Source organism: Plectropomus leopardus, chromosome 17 (assembly GCF_026936395.1).
Source record: "Plectropomus leopardus strain MGB_pleo_1.0 chromosome 17, ASM2693639v1, whole genome shotgun sequence".
Classification (NCBI taxonomy): domain Eukaryota; kingdom Metazoa; phylum Chordata; class Actinopteri; order Perciformes; family Serranidae; genus Plectropomus; species Plectropomus leopardus.
Window position 1 is genome coordinate 14290426 of NC_142192.1, and position 19082 is coordinate 14309507.

Sequence of the window (19082 nt, forward strand, 5' to 3'; positions counted from 1 at the left end):
TATTATTTTCCCCATTCTTGGATCATCAAATAAAACGTATCACCTTTTATTTATCTCTTGCAATTTGCGGGGCATTTCTCCCCAAGTTGCCTTTTTCCTATGTTTTTGAAAGAAATTCAACCAATTTGCTCAGGTTTCAAATATTTACTTGTGAAAACTGTCATTAATTGTCATTAGGTTGTGATTAATCATGTTTTATGCACTCTGGTGCTTTTAAAAAATGAAGTAACAATAAAAACAAAGCAAAAAATAAATGTAAACGCATGCCTAATATTAATGACAAAACTTGTAAAAAACTTGGGCCAATTTTATTGATTTATTTTATTTAAACCCCTAGTTTTATGTCATAATAATTTAAAATAGCTACGTGAGGATGCTGTTCAGATATCCAGTTCTGAAATGATTGCCAAAATATTCTTGAATATATAAATAAAAATATTCTCATGATAAATATCAAATAGCATTCCTTAATTGTATTAACTTTATGATATGTTTTATATAATATAATTTAAAAATATTTTCCTAATAATGTGTCTGATGTTGTTATCAAGTTAATTTATTACATAATATATATTAGCTTTTGGGCTTAACATCAGCTTTAATGGCATTTATTAAATTCAGAACGTGACCTGCAGTTACACGTCTGTCCACGAGGTGGCACTCTGTGACAGAGGAAGCATGAGGTCAGTTAACAGCAATTCCTCTACGTCACTTCCTCTTCCTCGTCCTTGGTGTCAGCAGCGTCCTCGCTGTTCGGGATAAACACATGGCTAAACTGAGCAAAGAGACCAAACAGCGGCTGCAGCAGCTGTTCCAGTGCGGCCAGTTTGTCATCCGATGGGGTTTTATCCCAACCGTGCTGTACCTCGGTCAGTATTCCGACAGGAGCAGGGGGGACACGGCGTGCTGAGGAGACATGCCTCGCTAATGTTAGCCAGTTAGCTTAGCACACTAGCCTTCAGCTAAACTAGCTTTATGAGACTTTTTCTTCTCCAGGGTGGGTTGTTAGTTGTAAATGTGAGCTCATACCGGTAATAATTGCACATATTATATGAATAACTCATAAGAAATTATAAGTCAACACGGTTTCCAGTCCCAAGTCAGTTTTAGTAGCTATTTTAATCGGTTGTAGAGTTCAGCTTTGAAACTATTGGGCCAATATTTGGCATTTTGAAGATTGTCTTTATTTGCATTTTACAGATTTATACAGATTAAATAAATCAATTAAAAAGTGCAAAGAAAGTGTCAGCATGGGAGGAACTGGGGAAAACCCAGGGAGTTAATTTTATTCTTTTATTCAAATTTTCACTTGACTTAAAACAACAACAAAAAAAGCTACTGAAAACTTGCTGTACATGATGTTGAAAATGATAGATTTAATTAAACATTTGCTAAAGGCATATAAACAGAGATTTGTGTTGGAGTTATAATTCAAACTCTGAATTTTGGCATATTAAGATTTAGACTTTTACTGTAAATGCACGACGGTTCCAAATATCGGTTATTGGTCTAATTAATTACTAACAATTGATATCTGTATCAGCCCTGAAAAACCAATATCTGTCAACCCCTAGTACAATGAGTTTTGAGGTGAAAATCATATAAATACGTGGGTGAACATTTGAATCAATTAATGACCGCAAAAATGTGATGCTGAAACTATGCATGAGCTCTAGCTCTGATACTCGCATGTGAAAGAGGGAGAGATAACTTTGAATGACTGTGCAAGTTCCCGTCTGCTTGGCCAAAAAAAAAGTTGAATATAGTTGATTTTGAACTACTTGAGAAATAATTCCTGTGCAGTTGGACTTACAAGATGAATAATTTTACACCAATACCTGACTGGGCACATTTTTTTGTGTCAAATGCACTAAAATACTGGTTTTAGAGTAAAAATGGGGAAGTTAAGATTTTTGCATTTCTGGCGTCACAGCCGGTGGAGTTGCCCTCTGTAAGTGAATCTTCTCTGACTTCAGCATATTGGAAACACCAATGCTGACGTCATACTTTCTCCTGTCTCTCCCTTTTTTGAACACGCGCTCCTCTTATGCAACTCAGTTACTTCTTGAGGACTGAATTATGTTAACATCATTTCTTGCTCTTGCGCCACAGTCTGAATGAAGCTGCATATTTCATTCAATCGTGACCTGATAGCTTGGAAACAACTTATCAATTAAGTTATTTTTGGTGATAAATCAGTAAAATAAAAATTCCAATCTTTTATAGGTCTCAACTTTTCTGATGTGAGGATTTGAAGATTTTTACTCACGACAAACCCCTAGATTTAGGGAGTAGTCAGTTGAAGTTCGTTTAAGTTTTCTAGGAATCTCTTGTCGTTTTCTCAAGAATCAGTTGCATCATAGATGACCCTGCTGATGACCTGTGAATGAAGCCAGAAAAAAATATTCGAGAAATGAGTGTTTTGTCCCTTTGCTGTGTGTGTGAGGTGGAGGCAGTAATCGGATATGCTGCATGTGAATACCAGGGCCCTTCAGGCCCTCCACAGAAATGAAATCTGCAAGTTTGATGCATTGATAACTGCTGACAAACTGAAATGAGTCAGTGAAAAAGAAAAACTCAACTGTCAGCTGAGAGAACATTTACAAGTGAATAGTCACAAATTCAGTTGGTCAGATGTATTTACTTCCAAGCTGTGGGCCGTACTATATATCTAATATGATTTTCTTTACTAGATTCTTGCAGCTAGTCGTAATGAAGTATTTTGGACGAACTTGATTCTGTTTTTGCTGTGTCAAACATTTACATCGTATTTCTTTTGTACAGTTTAAACCCGCATGTTAAAATTCTTCATTTTGGTTTTTGATTCACAGGTTTTAAACGAGGAGCAGATCCAGGAATGCCTGAACCCACAGTGTTGAGGTGAGGACAGAAATGTGTGAAATTTGTGCTTGCTGTACAGTTATATACTGTATGTGGTGTCAAAAGCAGCACATAATATGGTGTGAAATGTGAAACTAAAAGGGAGTTTTCACAGCTTTGCACCACAGAGACATATTTCCTGTATTCTTTGAATAGTTGAGCTAACTGTAAACTGGTGGCTGTTTTAATTACTGGCAGGAAAGTGAAGACTGTAATTACACACGCGGTGATGTACGTTTTGAGAGTGTAGAGAATTTGATAAAGATTAAAAGTTTAAATTTTTTTTGACATTACTGTTTTTCATAGTTTCAAAGGGGAAATTATTAAGCCGCATCTTTTTAAGATTGTTGCTATTTTCTGTCTGATATTTTTAATTTACATAGAAAAAAAAACACTTACAAACATCTAAAAGTTACTTTCCCCTTTTACTCAAAGTCTCCAATGCACAATATTAAATTTTTATTGAAAAAAAAGGATGACATATACATAAAATCAGAGAAAAAATATATGCTGACATACAGCTACTGAAGGGTTGCAGAGATATACAAATAGACGATATGCAAATAAATATAAAAATAGCCTGTTATCATACTGTGTATGTTTGCTTATCTACTTTATTGAAAATCAGCTTGATGGAAAATTTCCCTTTTATTTTAGTAATTTGAAAAGGAATACTTTTTACACATACTTTTATTTGAAAAAAAAAAAAGTTTTTTCACAGTAGTCGTAGAGCACAGGAATACAATGTTTGTCCAACTAAAAGAGATGGTTGTATCATGAAAATCTCAGTTTTGTAATACTAGCTACGCAAATATTCACACAGTCACAAAGTGTGTCATGAAATGTAAAAAAAAAAAAAAAAAGGAGCCAACATCTTTACGAGAATCTTCAGTTTCTCCTCCTGCTGTGTACTTCAGTGTCTGCAGGTTTATCTTTTTGGATTTCACTCCATAATGAGTGAACTGCACAGTTGGCTTGTAAGAAACAAAGCTCAACCAGTTTATATTTCCTTCTTTTTTTACTGTAAACTTCCCTGATGATGACGATGATGATGATGATTTCACTCCTAAACATTTTACACCTGTAGATGTTGCACATCCTTTTGTCTAAATCTTAACTATTTTTGGCTGTAGTAGTAAGCGTGCTAAGTATGATGACTCAAATACTTTTTTATAACTTGCAGCTGGAAATGAGTTTCTTGAGTTGAGTTTAACCTTTTTTTCTTTTTTAAATCCTGTAGTTTGTTATGGGGCTAAAGAATGTCTCCACACAGCCGCCCCCCCATCATCAAGACCACGTGACCCAGCTGTCATTGGAAATCCAGGAAATGGACATTATTTTTCACTTCGCTCTCCTTTAACATTCATGTTGTCCAACGTCAGAGAAGTAATGAATGATCGTGATGTGTGGCCGTACCGTTTACGGCCACACACGCGTAGGTCGTCGGCTCCATGAACAGAAGATATTTGGATTAACGAGCTGGAATCAAGACGTCGTCCTGAAGTGATGTAGTGTTGACTGGACTCTGTGTCTGTGTTTTGTTGGGAACGTGTGACAGCGATGTTTGGATATGCCATTCATTCCAAGTTTTTCCTTCTCTTTTTATTTGTAATTTAAGATTGCTGAGAATAAATCCATAAAGAAATGTCACTCTTGTCTCATGAAGGGTCGCGTTGATACTAAATATTTAATGTCCGGTGTGTAGGATGTAAGGTCATATACTGGCATAAATGGAATACAATATAATTACTATGTTGTCTTCTAAATAATCTGAGCCCTAAATAATCTAAATAATTAGCAAGTCCTCGTCCGATAAATTCACGTTTCGCCGTCATGTCACTGCGGCTCTAGAAAGGGCCATTCCTTTGCATTTTCGTGTTGGTTGCTGTAGTTCGCGCTCCCTCCGTGACGAGGGAGACAGCGTTTGGAAAACACTAATTTTTCAACTTTAAATGGCTTTATTTAGTGTTTTAGCTGTGTAAATCGCTGGGTGCGTGTGTTTGGGAGACCTCTGGGGATAATTCGACTCTCTGCACAAACCTGATGAGCAATGAAAACAGGGAATTCTAACCGTGATTTCGTGTTTGGCACACAGGAGAAGTTTCGGCTGGTTTCAATCTGCAATCCTCACTTCTAGATGAAACTTATTTCTTAGCACTGTTCCTTTTAAAACAACCATACTGGGGCGTGATTGCAAAAAATGGTTGAAAATCTGCTGAAAGAAATGACGAAAAATCCAGACAAAATTCTGAAATAATGATTATTACATCAACACTTTTCTGTTGTTGTTTTTCTCCTCAAGTGTGAGAAGTCTCTTATGAAACACGTACATAAGGAGACAGGTCAGAGTCATTCAATAACATACAGGTTTAAGATATGAGGCAACCCTGCAATGACACTTCTTGTGTGTGTTGTCGAAATGAACAAACTTGCTTTATATTTTGACAAATACATTTTTATTTCTTCCAATCACCAATTGGTCACGTGTCATCCCACTTTAATTAAATCAATAACAAATTCAGTTTAATAACATTAATAGTTGTAAATAAATAAATGTAATTTTGAATAAATAATTAAGAATACTGTTGGTGTAAGCTCACTGTTCACAAAGATATGTTGTATTATTACTTCACAAAAAATGTTTTCTTGTATAAAAAGCAATGCAGTCCTAACAATGCATTAATCAACACTAGAATCATAAATAAAAAATATTTTTTAGTGTAGGATGCCCACAATCATGGGTTTTCCCATAACCAATAAATAACACTTTTCACCAAGTATAAATAGGTTAAATAAGTTATGCGACAGTGGACTGTTGCCATGAGGCCTTTAGGATGTACACAATCATAGATTGTAACTATACTGTAAATACAGTTTTTGCACTCAGCATTCATTTTCATCACCCTCCCATAAAAAAACAAACAAAAACCACCCAAGTGTGACGACAGTTGCAGTGTTTACGCCACACAAATTCCCTGAGGTATTCGCCATAACTGGTTTTAAATACTCTCATCTCTTCAGCGTTTGGTAGAAACTGACAGGTTCCATCGTCCTGAAGACCGAACTTCCTCTGGTCCTCTCTCTTTTAGCAATTTGTCTTTTGCCGTGGAGGAGGAAGTAGTGGAGCTGCTGCAGGATGCTGTGTGCAGTCATCTTTCTGTGGAAAGTGTTGGGGTTCTCGAGGGCCTTCAGCAGCTGCGCCTCCTGGCTGCTGGTCACTGCCGTCACCCGCTCAGGGTTCTTCATCTGTGGGCAGAAGTGACGGTGATGTGATGTGACTAAGCAGTCCTCTATCATAATAGTAAACCTAAAAATTTATTTTTTTAAAAATAGGACAAATACCTAATTAAGGTATAACTGGAGGTGGGATGAACCCACGTACATTTTCTCAATTAATGAGCTGTACCATTTTGAAGTACTTTATTGATGTATTTCCAAACAGTGCTTTTTCCACTCCTAACATTTCTGAAGATGATGTCATTTCTACTCAACTACATATATTTGCTAGCTGCAATGACTAGTTACTTTGAAAATTACATACAAAATTGATGAAGTATGTAGCTTTGCCAACTACCTAACAGTCTACAAAGTCGAGCTGCAAAGATTAACAGATTATTTGTCTTCTACCAAATTAAGTGTCAAATAATTTGGTACATTTATTCTTTTTGAGATTTTTTTAAAGAAAAAGTTGATATTCTTCTTAAATGTGAATATGTTCTGGTTTCTTTACTCCTCTGTGACAATAAACTGAATATCTTTGGCTTGTGGACAAAACATGACATTTGAGGACGTCACCTTGAGCTTTGGGAGCCACTGATGGACGTTTTTCGCCATTTTTTGACATTTTAAAGACCCAACAACCAATCTAATAATCGAGAAAATAACCAACAGATGAATCAACAGAGAAAACAAATGGTAGTTGCAGCCCCTCTTCAAAGTAGGTGAAATATTGCTTCACTGAAATAAAATATCTAAATACATTTCCCACCTCTGGTGGAAAAGGTAATGAAGAAGTAAGTCAGATTAAAAAAAAAAAAGCAAAGACAAAAGCAAGGCCAATACAAAGGCCATTAAAGTCTATTAATGCAGCAACAAACTGAAATTTGAAAGAAGAGTATGCAGCATCTCAGACTCACCTTTTCTTTGATCTGGTTGATCAGGATGACGCTGAAGCGTCTGACCTCTGAGCAGATCAGGCTGCCGGGGTACTCCTTCTCCACGTGCTTGAGAAGAACGCTGTAGGTGAGCAGGCCTGAGACAAACCTGTGGAGACATGCCTCCTGGAGAGACGAAAGAAAGTCCCCGTCAGTGCTCAAGTTAACCTCATCACCCAGTTTCTTTTGTCAGTGTAACAGGCTGACGAGCGGAGACACGTTACCTTGCTGAAGTTGGAGGGGGGGCAGTAAGCTGGGAGAGACGAGATTTTGTAGTGATCCAGAAAATGGTATTTCACCTCATTTTGGAACTCATCTTCAAACTGAACAAGGAGAAATGATAAAAGAGAAGGATGGAGGTCAAGAATTTGGTTTATCAGACACCTGCTCCAGGAGTGGCCACCCGAATACAATTGCAGACCCCTGCAGAGCCTGACTCCTGACGAAAATCACTGGAGGCCAACATGACTGTCTTTAAGATGCAGTGGTGCTCATAGTGGCATCTTGTGAAATCAGACAAACTAAGATATCATTTGATACCAACCTTGTCATGCTAGTACACGAGTCTCCCCCAAACTTGAGACAGCTTTTTCCCAGTATTTTTTTTAAATTAATGATGTCCTTTAAATAAAGCTGTATATTTGTCATTTTAAGAAAAAAGGACACCCAGCCTATCTGAAGAACAATGAATTGCCTAACACATGTCCATCCATATCACATTAAAACAAGACTGATGTTAATATTCACTGCAAAATAAGAAACCAAAGTGTATCAGTATGCCACTTCTTTACTCGCATATTGACGGTTTATACCATCCTATACAACAGCTTAACCCTTTAAAACCTGGATCAGCATCAATTTGGGCTCAAGCACCTTTCACAAGTATTTAAACCTTTAAACCCCAAGCAAGTTGGTTTAATTTATTTTTAAAATATGGCAAAAAAAGGTAAGGCGCACCTTGATAAGAAACGTACCACAAATTGAAAGAAATTAGTAGATTTATAATTTAACAGTGAAAAAGAAAGCACATCCGCACAGCCAGATCTGTGCAAAAGTCATGTTAACATGATTATCTATGTTTAACATGATAAACATTACTTTTACATGGATTTCAGTGTGCAGATGTGGTTTTTTTCACCACTGATAACAATTCAGCTCCAGTATCTCAGTCTAAGTCCAAATACCAGGTGAGCTGTGTTTTTCCAAGATTAGATTTAAAATAAAATAAAAACCTCTAGGGAAAAATGTCCAGAATTATCATAATTATATAAATATATATATACATTTGCATATAACTATGTTACAAAATTCAGGCCGCTCTAACCTCAACACCCCAACATGATCAGTGACGGAAGTTAACTTACCTGCTGTTCGTGGCGCTTGGTTGTGGGAAGGATCTTGTCCCAGACCTCTAAGTTGCTCAGCAGGTCAGAGGAGTCCAGCTCCTCCTCACCTGAGGGGTCACCTGCCGGGCTTTCGGTGGGCGCGTCTTCCAGCGGAGCTCCTGGGGCGCACAGCAGCAGAGCAGCCAGCATCACTGCAGACAGCAAGTACGCGTCTGTGCGGAGAGGGAAAGCGTGAATCAACGGAAAGAGGAAGAAACGCAGGAAACGTGCGCACCACAGGATGCGGATCACTTACTGAGTGTAGAGGGCATGTTGCGCTGCGGGGAGGCACTTGTTGAGTCTTGAGTGATGCCGAGAGGGCCAGAGGCAGTTGCTCTGTCAGTGCGATGGGCTGTCATTTTATATACTTCAGACTGGAGGGATTTCCCAATACCCCCCTGCAGCAGACACGGAATTAAGACTTTGCGTCAAGCATCCGGTCCGGGATCCCTCCTGTGGTTGATTGTGATTTTAATAAAGATAACAAATGGTTATCATCAAAATGAAACAAATTTACTCTAGCTGCAGTGTGTTTTTCATCTTTGCTCCCTGGTTGAAATTAGAGTGTTCTTTCATCATTTATTGGAAAAATAGAAAAGCACGTTTCATACACACACACACACACACACACAAACACACACACACACACACACACACACACGGACCAGTCAGTATTTACATAATTCTGGGGTAAAAAAAAAAATCCCTATGATATTTTCAGCCAAATATTTTAAAGGGAAACCCACTCAAAACCATAAATTTGCCTAGCAATATTCCAGTGACCCGCGGGCCTACACCTAGTTTAGATTCAATTAATAAATAGTAAATAAATAATAGTAAATAATAATGATTTTTCATTTTAAGTACACACAGGGATTCGGTGCAGTAAACTCTATAGTAGCTTATATACAAGTACATATACTATAATACTATATGTGTGTGTGTGTGTGTAATATATACACACACACACACATATATATGTACATACATACACACACAAACACACATATATACAAATATATTTATATAGATAGATCGACAAATAGATAGATAGACCTCACGTGACCAGCTGACATGATCAATATCTCACATTGAGCCGTAAAATAATACAAGGTGAAGTAGGGCCTCTCTTTTGTCTCATGAAATCAGTGATTTTCTTGTTATTTCTTCACTGTGATGTTCTGTGTCATGTTCCACTTCCAACATTATTCACAATACTAGATTTTTCCACGAACGAGTTTGATAGTTAACCTGTTCAGCGCCATAGTTTTTGTTTTTGCGTCATAGTATGTGGATCACCAAGTAAAGCGGAAACACATGATTCTTAACAAAGAGGCATCGTGGTGTTGAGCAAGCAAAATACATGCATACAGTAGACGTGGTGATGAGTGGAAGCAAAAATTTGCCGGCATGCTGAAAAACAAGGCTCCGAAAAAGTGGTAATTGAGCTCATCTAAAAATTAAGTTATCAATAAGTTTATTGTGATTCCATAAAACCCCTCACATATCTATTGGAAACATGTAGAATAGCAGATTTTATTATTTTATGTGATGTTTCAGGTGTGTATGACGTTCTCAGCTGCATGAAATACAGATAGTGAGCCATGTGAACCTCTGGAATTACACATTAGATTTAAAGAGCTTTCTCACTTTGGGAATGATCACAAGATCACAACTTGTAGGACTTACTTGTGAAACAAGAGGGCAGCTGTGTTTGCACACTAATGACTTCATTAAAATGCTAATAATATTTCCAAGTCATTTTTTCTAATCTTTATTTACATCAAATAATATACAGTCACCTACACTGTGCCTGATGCTTTTCATATAGATCTGATAATGTCTCTTCCGAAACCTTAACCTAGAAAAAACAATAAATCCAGTCAATGTTTAAAGTGACGTAGTTGTGGTTACACAAATATGAGCTGACTTTGTTGCCTGAATGGGAAATGGTGTAATGTAGCTGCCATTTGTGTTTTGTGCCAATAGCAGTTATTAGCTTTCTGACACTCTGAAGTAAGATAGAAAACATGGCAAACATGTAAATGTTGGCATTGTCACTGTGAGCCACCACTGTGCCTACATACATACATACATACATACACCCGCACAGAGCCCGTAATGTGGTTGTAGACTGGAAATATTAGTCCAAAATGCTAAGATTTAATTACTGCATAAACTGTTTCTCAGTTGCTGCCAGGGTATTGACTAGAGAAATCTGTATGACTACAGTAATCCTCACACACATCTCCAGTTCATGCCAGATATAATTTTGAGGAGGTTTTAAGATTTAATATATAATTTGAGCTATCAGTTTACCATGTAACCTTCCACCATGCACTGTGTCCTTCCTGTATGTGATCCTGCAAGCTGCAGCAGGGTTTCTCGTCTCCTTCCCTTTCCTGGAACACATCTCCGGGAAAATAACAGACGTAAATCCTCTGATGTTTTTTCATTCCCATGAAAAATCCTGATAAATTTCGTTATCATGGTGCCAGTTATTGTTGCTGATCCAGAAGTGACTCTGTCTTCCTCCACCAACTTTTAGTAATGTTTTCATAACTTTCTTTCTTTCCTCACATTCTTCTATCATACTAATTATGCAAACTACGCTGCTTCCCTTCAATTCAGCACTGGAACATGTGTGATCATTTACTCCGCAGGCTCTGCGAGAAGCTTTGTAATGTAATAGATTTCACTGGAGCTACTATGACCTGCATTGTACCACTAACTGTGGTTCAATCTCTACTTAAGAAAAACACACCTTGATCCGGGGTCTTTAAATAACTATTAACCAGTCTCTAATCTTCCAGTCCTTTCAAAAGTACCGGAAAGTGGTGTCTCAACAACGTTGAGACCATACATTGAATAGTAGCCTAATCTTTTCCCGCTATTTCGACCTGTTCTCGGGACCTGCTACTCCACAAAAGGTGTGCTTACTAAATTTGTAATGATTACCTTACTATAGATTCAGATTCCACCTTGTTGCTTGTACGATCGGATCTCAGAGCAGCTTTTGACACTATTGATCAGTGTATTTTGTATACACGATCTCTGTCCTGGCACTTGCGTGGTCACAGCTTCACCACTCTGAAAAAACACAGTTTGTTTCCTTTAATAATTTGACACTGATATTTTCTGGTATGAAATATGGAGTAGCTCAGGGCTCTGTTATCGTCCCTCTGTTTTTCTCTCTACACATCTCAACTCTAGACCAATTTATACACAATTATGGAATGAATTTCCACTGCCAGCTGTATGTTGTTTTTTTTTATAAAGATAGTTTATCAGTTGAAATTATTAAATAAGAGGCCTGCTTGTCTGCTGTGAAAAACTGTATGTCATTTCTTGCTCCTAAACTCAGAAAAAACTGAGATGCTGATGAGCCCTTCTTGACCATACATTATTACATCCCATTTTTTTTGACCAGCACATTAAAAAGTTCTCCAAGACCTTTGTATCATCAAGACTGGATTATTGTTAACTTTCAGACCTGCCAAGAAGTCTTCAAATGGTTGCAAAAGCTAAAGCAAGAATTCTAACTAAAACCAGAAAATTGGGCCATAATACACCAGTTTAAGATTTCTTTCATTGGGTCCCAGTCCACATCAGATTAGACTTTAAGGTGCTTCTGATGACTTACAAAATTGTAAATGGACATGCCCCTCCTACCTGTCTGATCTCTTAAAACGTTTTATTCTATCCAGGGCCCTCCGCTCTCAGAATATAGTGCTCCTGTCTGCCCTCAGAGTGAAAAAGAAGTCAGCAGGACAGAGCTTTTTCCCATCGTGTCCTCCATCCTCTGGAATAAGCTTTCTATGGACATCAGACAGTCTGACTCTTTTGTGGCCTTTAAATCCAAACTCAAAAGTCATCTCATTGCCTGAACTTTCAATTGGTTTCTTATTTTCAGTTTCAATGTATAATTTAGGCCAATTGTCCTGCAGATGAGAATAATATTAACTTTGAGGCACTACGTCTTAATAACCCTCTGTTGTTTGTGTCCCACAAACACTGCTCTCTTTCGTTTTCTCTCTCTCTCCTTCCCTTCCTCTTTCCCTTAAACTGAAGCTTCTCGGGGCTAGACCATCAACCATTTTGGGACCTCTCTCTCCTCACTGTCCACACTCCAAATGTTGGACAAGGATTTCCACTCTCCAGAAGATTCAGTCTCCTCTTCGTCTCTCTGCCCCTCTTTTTGTTCATTCTCTTATCTGTGTGAATGATGCACTTCACTTTCGATATTTGTGTTTTTGTGTAGTCTAGACACGGATGCCGCTAACGTCCTCCTGCTCCATTCTTTACAAATGTTCTCATTCAGTGTATCATTTTGTCATACGGATGGTCTATATTGTTATTTATATGTTGATCAGTTCTGTACACTCTTGATGAAGATCTTGTAGATCAAAATTTGCCCTCACAGAAAGAGAAACAAATTTACTGATTTGTTTTGCACCTGAGTATTTTTGTCTAGATGTGGCCAAGCTTGGTTCCTCTTCTCTCTTCTGCACACGACTTCTTTTGCACGTCTGTCCATCTGGGGAGCCCCCTGAGGCAAATTGTGATCGTGATATTGGGTTATATTAAAAAAATTGGCTTGTTTTGACTATTTTTGATGTGTAACTTCCCCCCGGGGTATTAGGATTACTCATGGGAATCAAACTGGAGAACTCCCAAATTGGGTCAAATAAAACAAAAGTATCCTCCATACTAGTTGATGCAGTATCTGTTCTGTGGAAGATGATGTAACAGCATGCTTGGTACCACTTTTAAGCATGGAGAGTTCATGTACTTTCGGAGGACAATTTGAGACTTTAGAATAGCTCAGTGCTCTGTCTGATGTTATTGGGAAGTACCGATCCTGGACATTTGTCGTCCAGCTGGAGAGCTCAAGAAACACTTTCACTTTTCTTTGTAATAAATAGTTTAAATAATTCAGTTAATAATAAAAATGTATAATAAATCAGCATGGAAACAGGTAATTGTGGAGTGTATAATATGGAAAAAGATACTCAACTCTAGATATATGAAAAACATAACAGAATTAAAAGAAAAATAAAACCAAAAGGAATCACAAGCAACAAATTTATATATATATTAAAAAATGCAGCTAATTTAGAAGGAACTTGATTTTACATATGTTTTTCTGTTTTTATTTTGTTCCAGCCCCTGCTCTACATCTAGAGGCGGAGTCTCTACCACTTGGTAGTGCACAGGTGCTGTTGCATACGGCCAGTGATTAGACTGAGACGGGCTACTTTCACCTGCCAGCTCAATGTTGACTCATGTATACTCTGATAAAAGCTCAGAACAAAGTGAAGCACTACATAGATGAAGGCCTGAGTGTGCTGAAATTCCTTTTACAAGTTTGGACTTTTTGATGTTTCCAGCACCTTGCCAAAACTAAGCCAGGTTGAGCAGTGGTTGTCCTGCATGAGCTTACGGGATTTTGCCAGTTTTTTAAATGTGGCACAGACTCAGCTGACCACACAGACGGAGGCAAGTCCGTAGTGCTGGAGCTAAAGTGGTAAGGGCATGGTCTCCCTTTGTACTGAGCGTGGATCGTGGTATATATATATATATATACATATAAGAGCAAAAGGTCATATGATCTGAAAGGTCATATGATCTGAAAAATCTTGGTACAGAGCAATCAGCTACTAACAATCAGAAATGCCATGGAGGGCTTTGAATGTGATCAGAGGATCTTGAAGTAGATTCTGAAATGCACAGGAGCCTTTGTAAGTGGCCTGGAAAGATGGTGATATCTTTTATCAACAGCCTTCCTGCCTAGTTCTGAGCAAATTGAAGTCATGCATTGCAAACTTAAAAAATTTAGGAGTTACACTAATTCAAGTGGGAAGGGGTAAAAGCATGGATATTCACTCTGTTATACTTTTAGGCAGAAGTTCTGGCGATATTTCGGAGTTTAAAAAAACAAAAAATAAAACTGAACTTATTCCTTAATGTGTCAGAATTTTAATTTTGATCAAACACATCAAGATTTCTTGCAGATTGTTTGTGGACAGAGTTTTGATCATATTTAAATTCCCCATTTGGAAACACTGAAAGTCAAAATCACTCATACACACCAAGCAGAACCTCAGGAAACGATAGACAAAAGGGCAGTGGGGCAGATCCCATGTTTTAGACCTGAGGTGGGGAACGGTGTACGGCCCACGAGACCATTTTATCAGGCCCGCCACGCAATTATAAAAATAAATATATATATAAAAAATGTCGATAGCAATTACTTTCCTAAGATAACACTGAGACCTATGCATGTCGGGGGTCCGAGTCAGGTTCAGGGTCAGTGAACTCAACACGTGAGGTTACGTGCCATCGCGCGACAACATCGGGGATTGATTCACAATTGAAATGCATCATGGCCGGTGCCAAGGAAAGGAAGTTGGATGCAAAATACCGCGTTTTCCAGGAGAAATGGACAGACGATGATTTCTTTGACGAAGTAAAAGGCAAACTTTGCCTAGTTTGCGGCGTGACGCTGGCAGTGATGAAGGCCAGTCTCGAGCGTCGTTACAGCTCGAAACATGCTAAACTGGACGAGCTGAAAGGACAAATGCGTTTTGATAAAATGAACTCTTCGTCGGAGTTGGGGTGCCCAACAATCAGCTTTCAAGACCACAGACTGACAGAGACAATGTCAGGAGGCCAAGTTTTGTGGTGAGTGAATTAATAGCTAAGAAGCTGAAACCTCACACAGAAAGGAGAGTTTTTGAAGGAGTTTAATTCACTTGTAGTAATCGTGAAACCGCGACAATTGTGGTTTTTCATATTATCAAAACCTATAACCGTTGCATCATATGTGTCCATAAATGTAGTGTGGCCCTTGGAAGACTTAATATAAACTGAGATGGCCCTCGGTAGGAAAAAGGTCCCCCACCCCTGTTTTAGACAAATAGATCCACAAATACCAGAAGAGAAGAGGAAGGGATGGGGAGGGGGACAAATAGTGTCTGGTGCAAGTCCAGTCGATGATTACAGTACATTTAATTTTTCACTTCCACAGCACATTTAGGCATTAGAAATGTAAAGATGTATACTTGTGTTGTGTCTTTATGTTATGCACATCATGTAAGAGGTCTATTTGAGGGAAAGCCATAAGTGCCATTATACACTGCAATAACAGGTTTTAAAGCATTCTGATGTTTAATATTGTGAAGATAAATGTGCAGTTTCGTATTAGTGTGTGTTGAGTTTTGGGAAATGGAGCAAAATTTTATGAAATGTGTCTTTGCAATAAAAATCTGGAAAATGCCTTTTCCAATTCTGAACCTATAATGCACTGAGGCACAATCATGAATTTAATACATGCATTGTTACTGTGTGTTTTCTTTTTTAGGAAGAAAGTCTGGTAAGCCAAAAGCATTAGCTCACTCTCATTTCTGCAATTTTGTGTTTGACCAAATTACTTAATGGTGGGTCAGTAGTTAGCACTGTCACTTCAGATGGGTTTAAAATCTGCTAATTAGATTCCTCCTCTATGTCCTTGACACATGAGTTCAAATGTTAAAATATATTATAGGCTCTCAAATCTGTAATGTTTGTCTGAATCTTTTGGCAAATAACACAAACTGTTGTCTAAAATAATCTCTCCTCAAGGTCTAAATTGAAATACCTGAATAATAACAAAAAATGACACATAAGACCTTTAGTAAAGCACTTTGGTGCCAAATAATTCTCCATAGTGTTGGATCTATAATACATTGCTGTTATTTTACCAAACCTAGACAGAGCCAAAATGGTCCCATCACCCGAAGGCTTATGAACACTATCAAGCTAACATCTTTACAATATAAAGAATAGTGTCTGAATATAAGAAAAGTGAACAAGAGCACCTCACATACAGTATTTTGAACCTTGTGGTGACTACAGTATGACAGACTGTACAGTAAGCAGTGAGAGTGTCACTCTTACTGCAAAGGCAATGAGGATATCCTGAACAAACAAGCTTGGTGGAAGCTAAATCGTCACAGGTTTTGAGAAGCTTACTCAATTTCCCTTGCTACTATATTGCTTCTGTAGAAAAAAATTGGTCTTGGGGTCAAAGGGCACAAGTCCAGACAATCTCCTTGCTGTGTTAGGCAGCTACATGCAGGGACACTCCTTTCACTATTATTACGGGAATGTGAGTCAGAACAGTAAAACAACAGAACACATTCGTCAATGAACAGAGGCTAAACCATGTTCAGGTTCAATGTAGCAGAAAGGATTAATGCTGATTACATCCTTCAAAACATTATTCAGCATATTTGTACCGGTGGCGCCTTGGCTGACGTCCCTCCCGGCTTCCTGTTTAGTTTTTGTTTCTCTTATGCTTCCTGTAAAATTTTTATGACTAAGAAAGGGGGGATCAAATTGCTCAGTAATCCCATATCTTCCCTTGTTTTTTTTCATTCGCTTGCATCGCTTAAAAAAAAAAAATATATATATATATTTTTTTACATATAATATAGATATATATCCTATGTGGTTAATAATTGGGTAAGATCCATCAAACTTCCCACTTGGTCTTTCCCTTTAATGTCCAATCCCTTCAAAGGCAACACCATCATAATTAGCCTACATCCTCAGAAAGGGAAAAAAATGGTGTCTGAATTAGTCAGATCCTCTTTTTGTTCTTTCATTAGCAGCTATACTTAAATTCTGGGGAATTCTGCTCATTTTGTGCAAACTTTGTGCAAAAATGATTTAACCAGTATCATTAAGGTGAACATGTGTAACAGTGGACAGTTTGTAAAATCAGCCATGTCCCAAGTCTGGCCTGTGGAGCAATTTTAAGCCTTTGAAACCTGAGCAAATTGGCTTGATTTGATAAAATCTGTTTAAATTTAAAAAGAAGAATAGAAAGAAAATGTCTTGGAAAAATTGCTTGAAATATAATAATTCTGTAAAATAATTTTAAAGGTGTAATTATAATACTTAGCTGTAAATATAGTTGTACCCATTTTTTTTCTTCTTTTTTTGCCCTAGACATTTTCCCCTAAAATTTTTTTGAAATAATTCGCTAAATCTATTCATTTGTTGCAATTTGTGGAACATTTCTTATTAAATTGCTCATGGTCTTTTTTCCAATGTTTTTGAAAGAAATTGCACCAATTAAATAAAGGTTCAAAGTACTAAACACTCGTTAAAGGCGTCTGAAAGGAGTACAAGAAAAGTGATTTCACTCCAGGTTTCAGACGGATAAACGGCCCTCAGCTTCGCCACACTGTTGGTTAAATAAGCAAGATCTTCCGTTTACCTCAAACTGGCAGGACTACTATAAAGTCAGATATGTATCAAGCTGGAACTATGCAGAGAAATCTAATCTGGCCCCAATTCAAAAAAAGTTTGGACGCCCCTGGTATAAATACTTTGAGAATGAATTTATTCAGCATTTGCATCCTTATCGGTCAAAATAAGGCTGCAGAGAATTTTGCACATAATTTAATGACTTTTTATGAAAAAATACATCATGTTGTGTATATGTATATATATATATATATATATATATATATATATATATATATATATCCATCTTAGTGTCACCATATTCTCTGTATGTGCTCTGCTATATGCACTGTGGCATACTGTAGATGTCATACAGTTTATTAATATGAGTCATTGTATTTACAAAAAAGATGTGATACTAAGCTAACATGCAATTTCACATTTCAAATATCTCTGTAAAATAATTCTTTAGAACAATGAACAAAAACATACAATATATCAAATTTGATTTATATATCAATATAATACCAATATCAACAAATCAATATCAATATATGTACCATGACATTACATTTTCCAAGAATTCATTTGAGAAACCATCGTAATAACCAGATGGGAATGTCTGTTTTTGGCTAATGCAGTGACAAAATGAGTCAAGTCAAGGCACTTCACCACACTAATGCAAAAATCCTGAAATTCCAGTATTACCATGAAGCAGTTCTGCTCATTGATTTACAATATTGCCCCCAATGGCCAAAATAAAAACACTGTTAAATCCAGTGCAGCCAGCACTCATATGCTGAAATTAGACTTAATTAAATCTATGATGAATATGCATGATGTGAACACAATATAAACTACAGTATTTCAGCTCTCATATCTAGGTTTTTGACCACCACAAAACAATGATTTCTGTAGTGAACCTCATTTATATCAGGTTCACAAAATAACCCAGTAAAACAGCCCCCCCCCCCTCAAATTTCTAAATATAAAATTAGAAACACTAATTGACTTCTGGGTCCCAGTTGCCCACCTTTTAATCTAACTTTGGTCATTAAATTTGGCCAGATACAGAATTCATAAAATACAGGTACAGCCCTGACAGGTGGACATAATGAACCGGATGTTCAGCTGACTAAATAATTATGTATTTTGAAAGAAATAGGTTGGCCTTTTCTTTTATATTAATATTAAATAATTTCATTAATTATTATTTGGCTGCTTTTATTTATTTATTTTATTTTTTACCATGTTGGATTGCTATGCAAAAAAATAGGTTATCATCAACTGGAAGTTCAACTTGTGCTCTCTTTCAATAAAGTATATAAACTGGATGGATAGATGGATGGATGGATGACATATTCTGATAAATCATATCATCAAAAGCATTAAAAACAAAAAGCTGATCAGATCAGTTGCAATGATTACA

The 19082-nt window shown here is 37.2% G+C and overlaps 2 protein-coding genes across 2 annotated transcripts; one reads left to right on the forward strand and one right to left on the reverse strand.

Moving 5' to 3' along the window:
- The first annotated feature begins 702 nt into the window (after positions 1-702).
- Positions 703-4530, forward strand: tomm7 (translocase of outer mitochondrial membrane 7 homolog (yeast)). The gene is made up of 3 exons (XM_088090500.1): positions 703-869; positions 2832-2880; positions 4121-4530. Exons 1-3 carry the CDS (start codon positions 767-769, stop codon positions 4134-4136), a joined length of 168 nt encoding a protein of 55 aa, XP_087946626.1. The 5' UTR covers positions 703-766; the 3' UTR covers positions 4137-4530.
- A 783-nt stretch (positions 4531-5313) lies between these two features.
- LOC121958089 (interleukin-6-like) lies at positions 5314-8771 on the reverse strand. Its single transcript, XM_042506956.2, has 5 exons — positions 8676-8771; positions 8399-8592; positions 7259-7357; positions 7017-7160; positions 5314-6126 (listed from the first exon to the last, which is right to left on the reverse strand). The coding sequence occupies exons 1-5, from the start codon at positions 8689-8691 to the stop codon at positions 5890-5892; spliced, it is 690 nt and encodes a 229-aa protein (XP_042362890.2). The 5' UTR covers positions 8692-8771; the 3' UTR covers positions 5314-5889.
- Positions 8772-19082: the final 10311 nt, after the last annotated feature.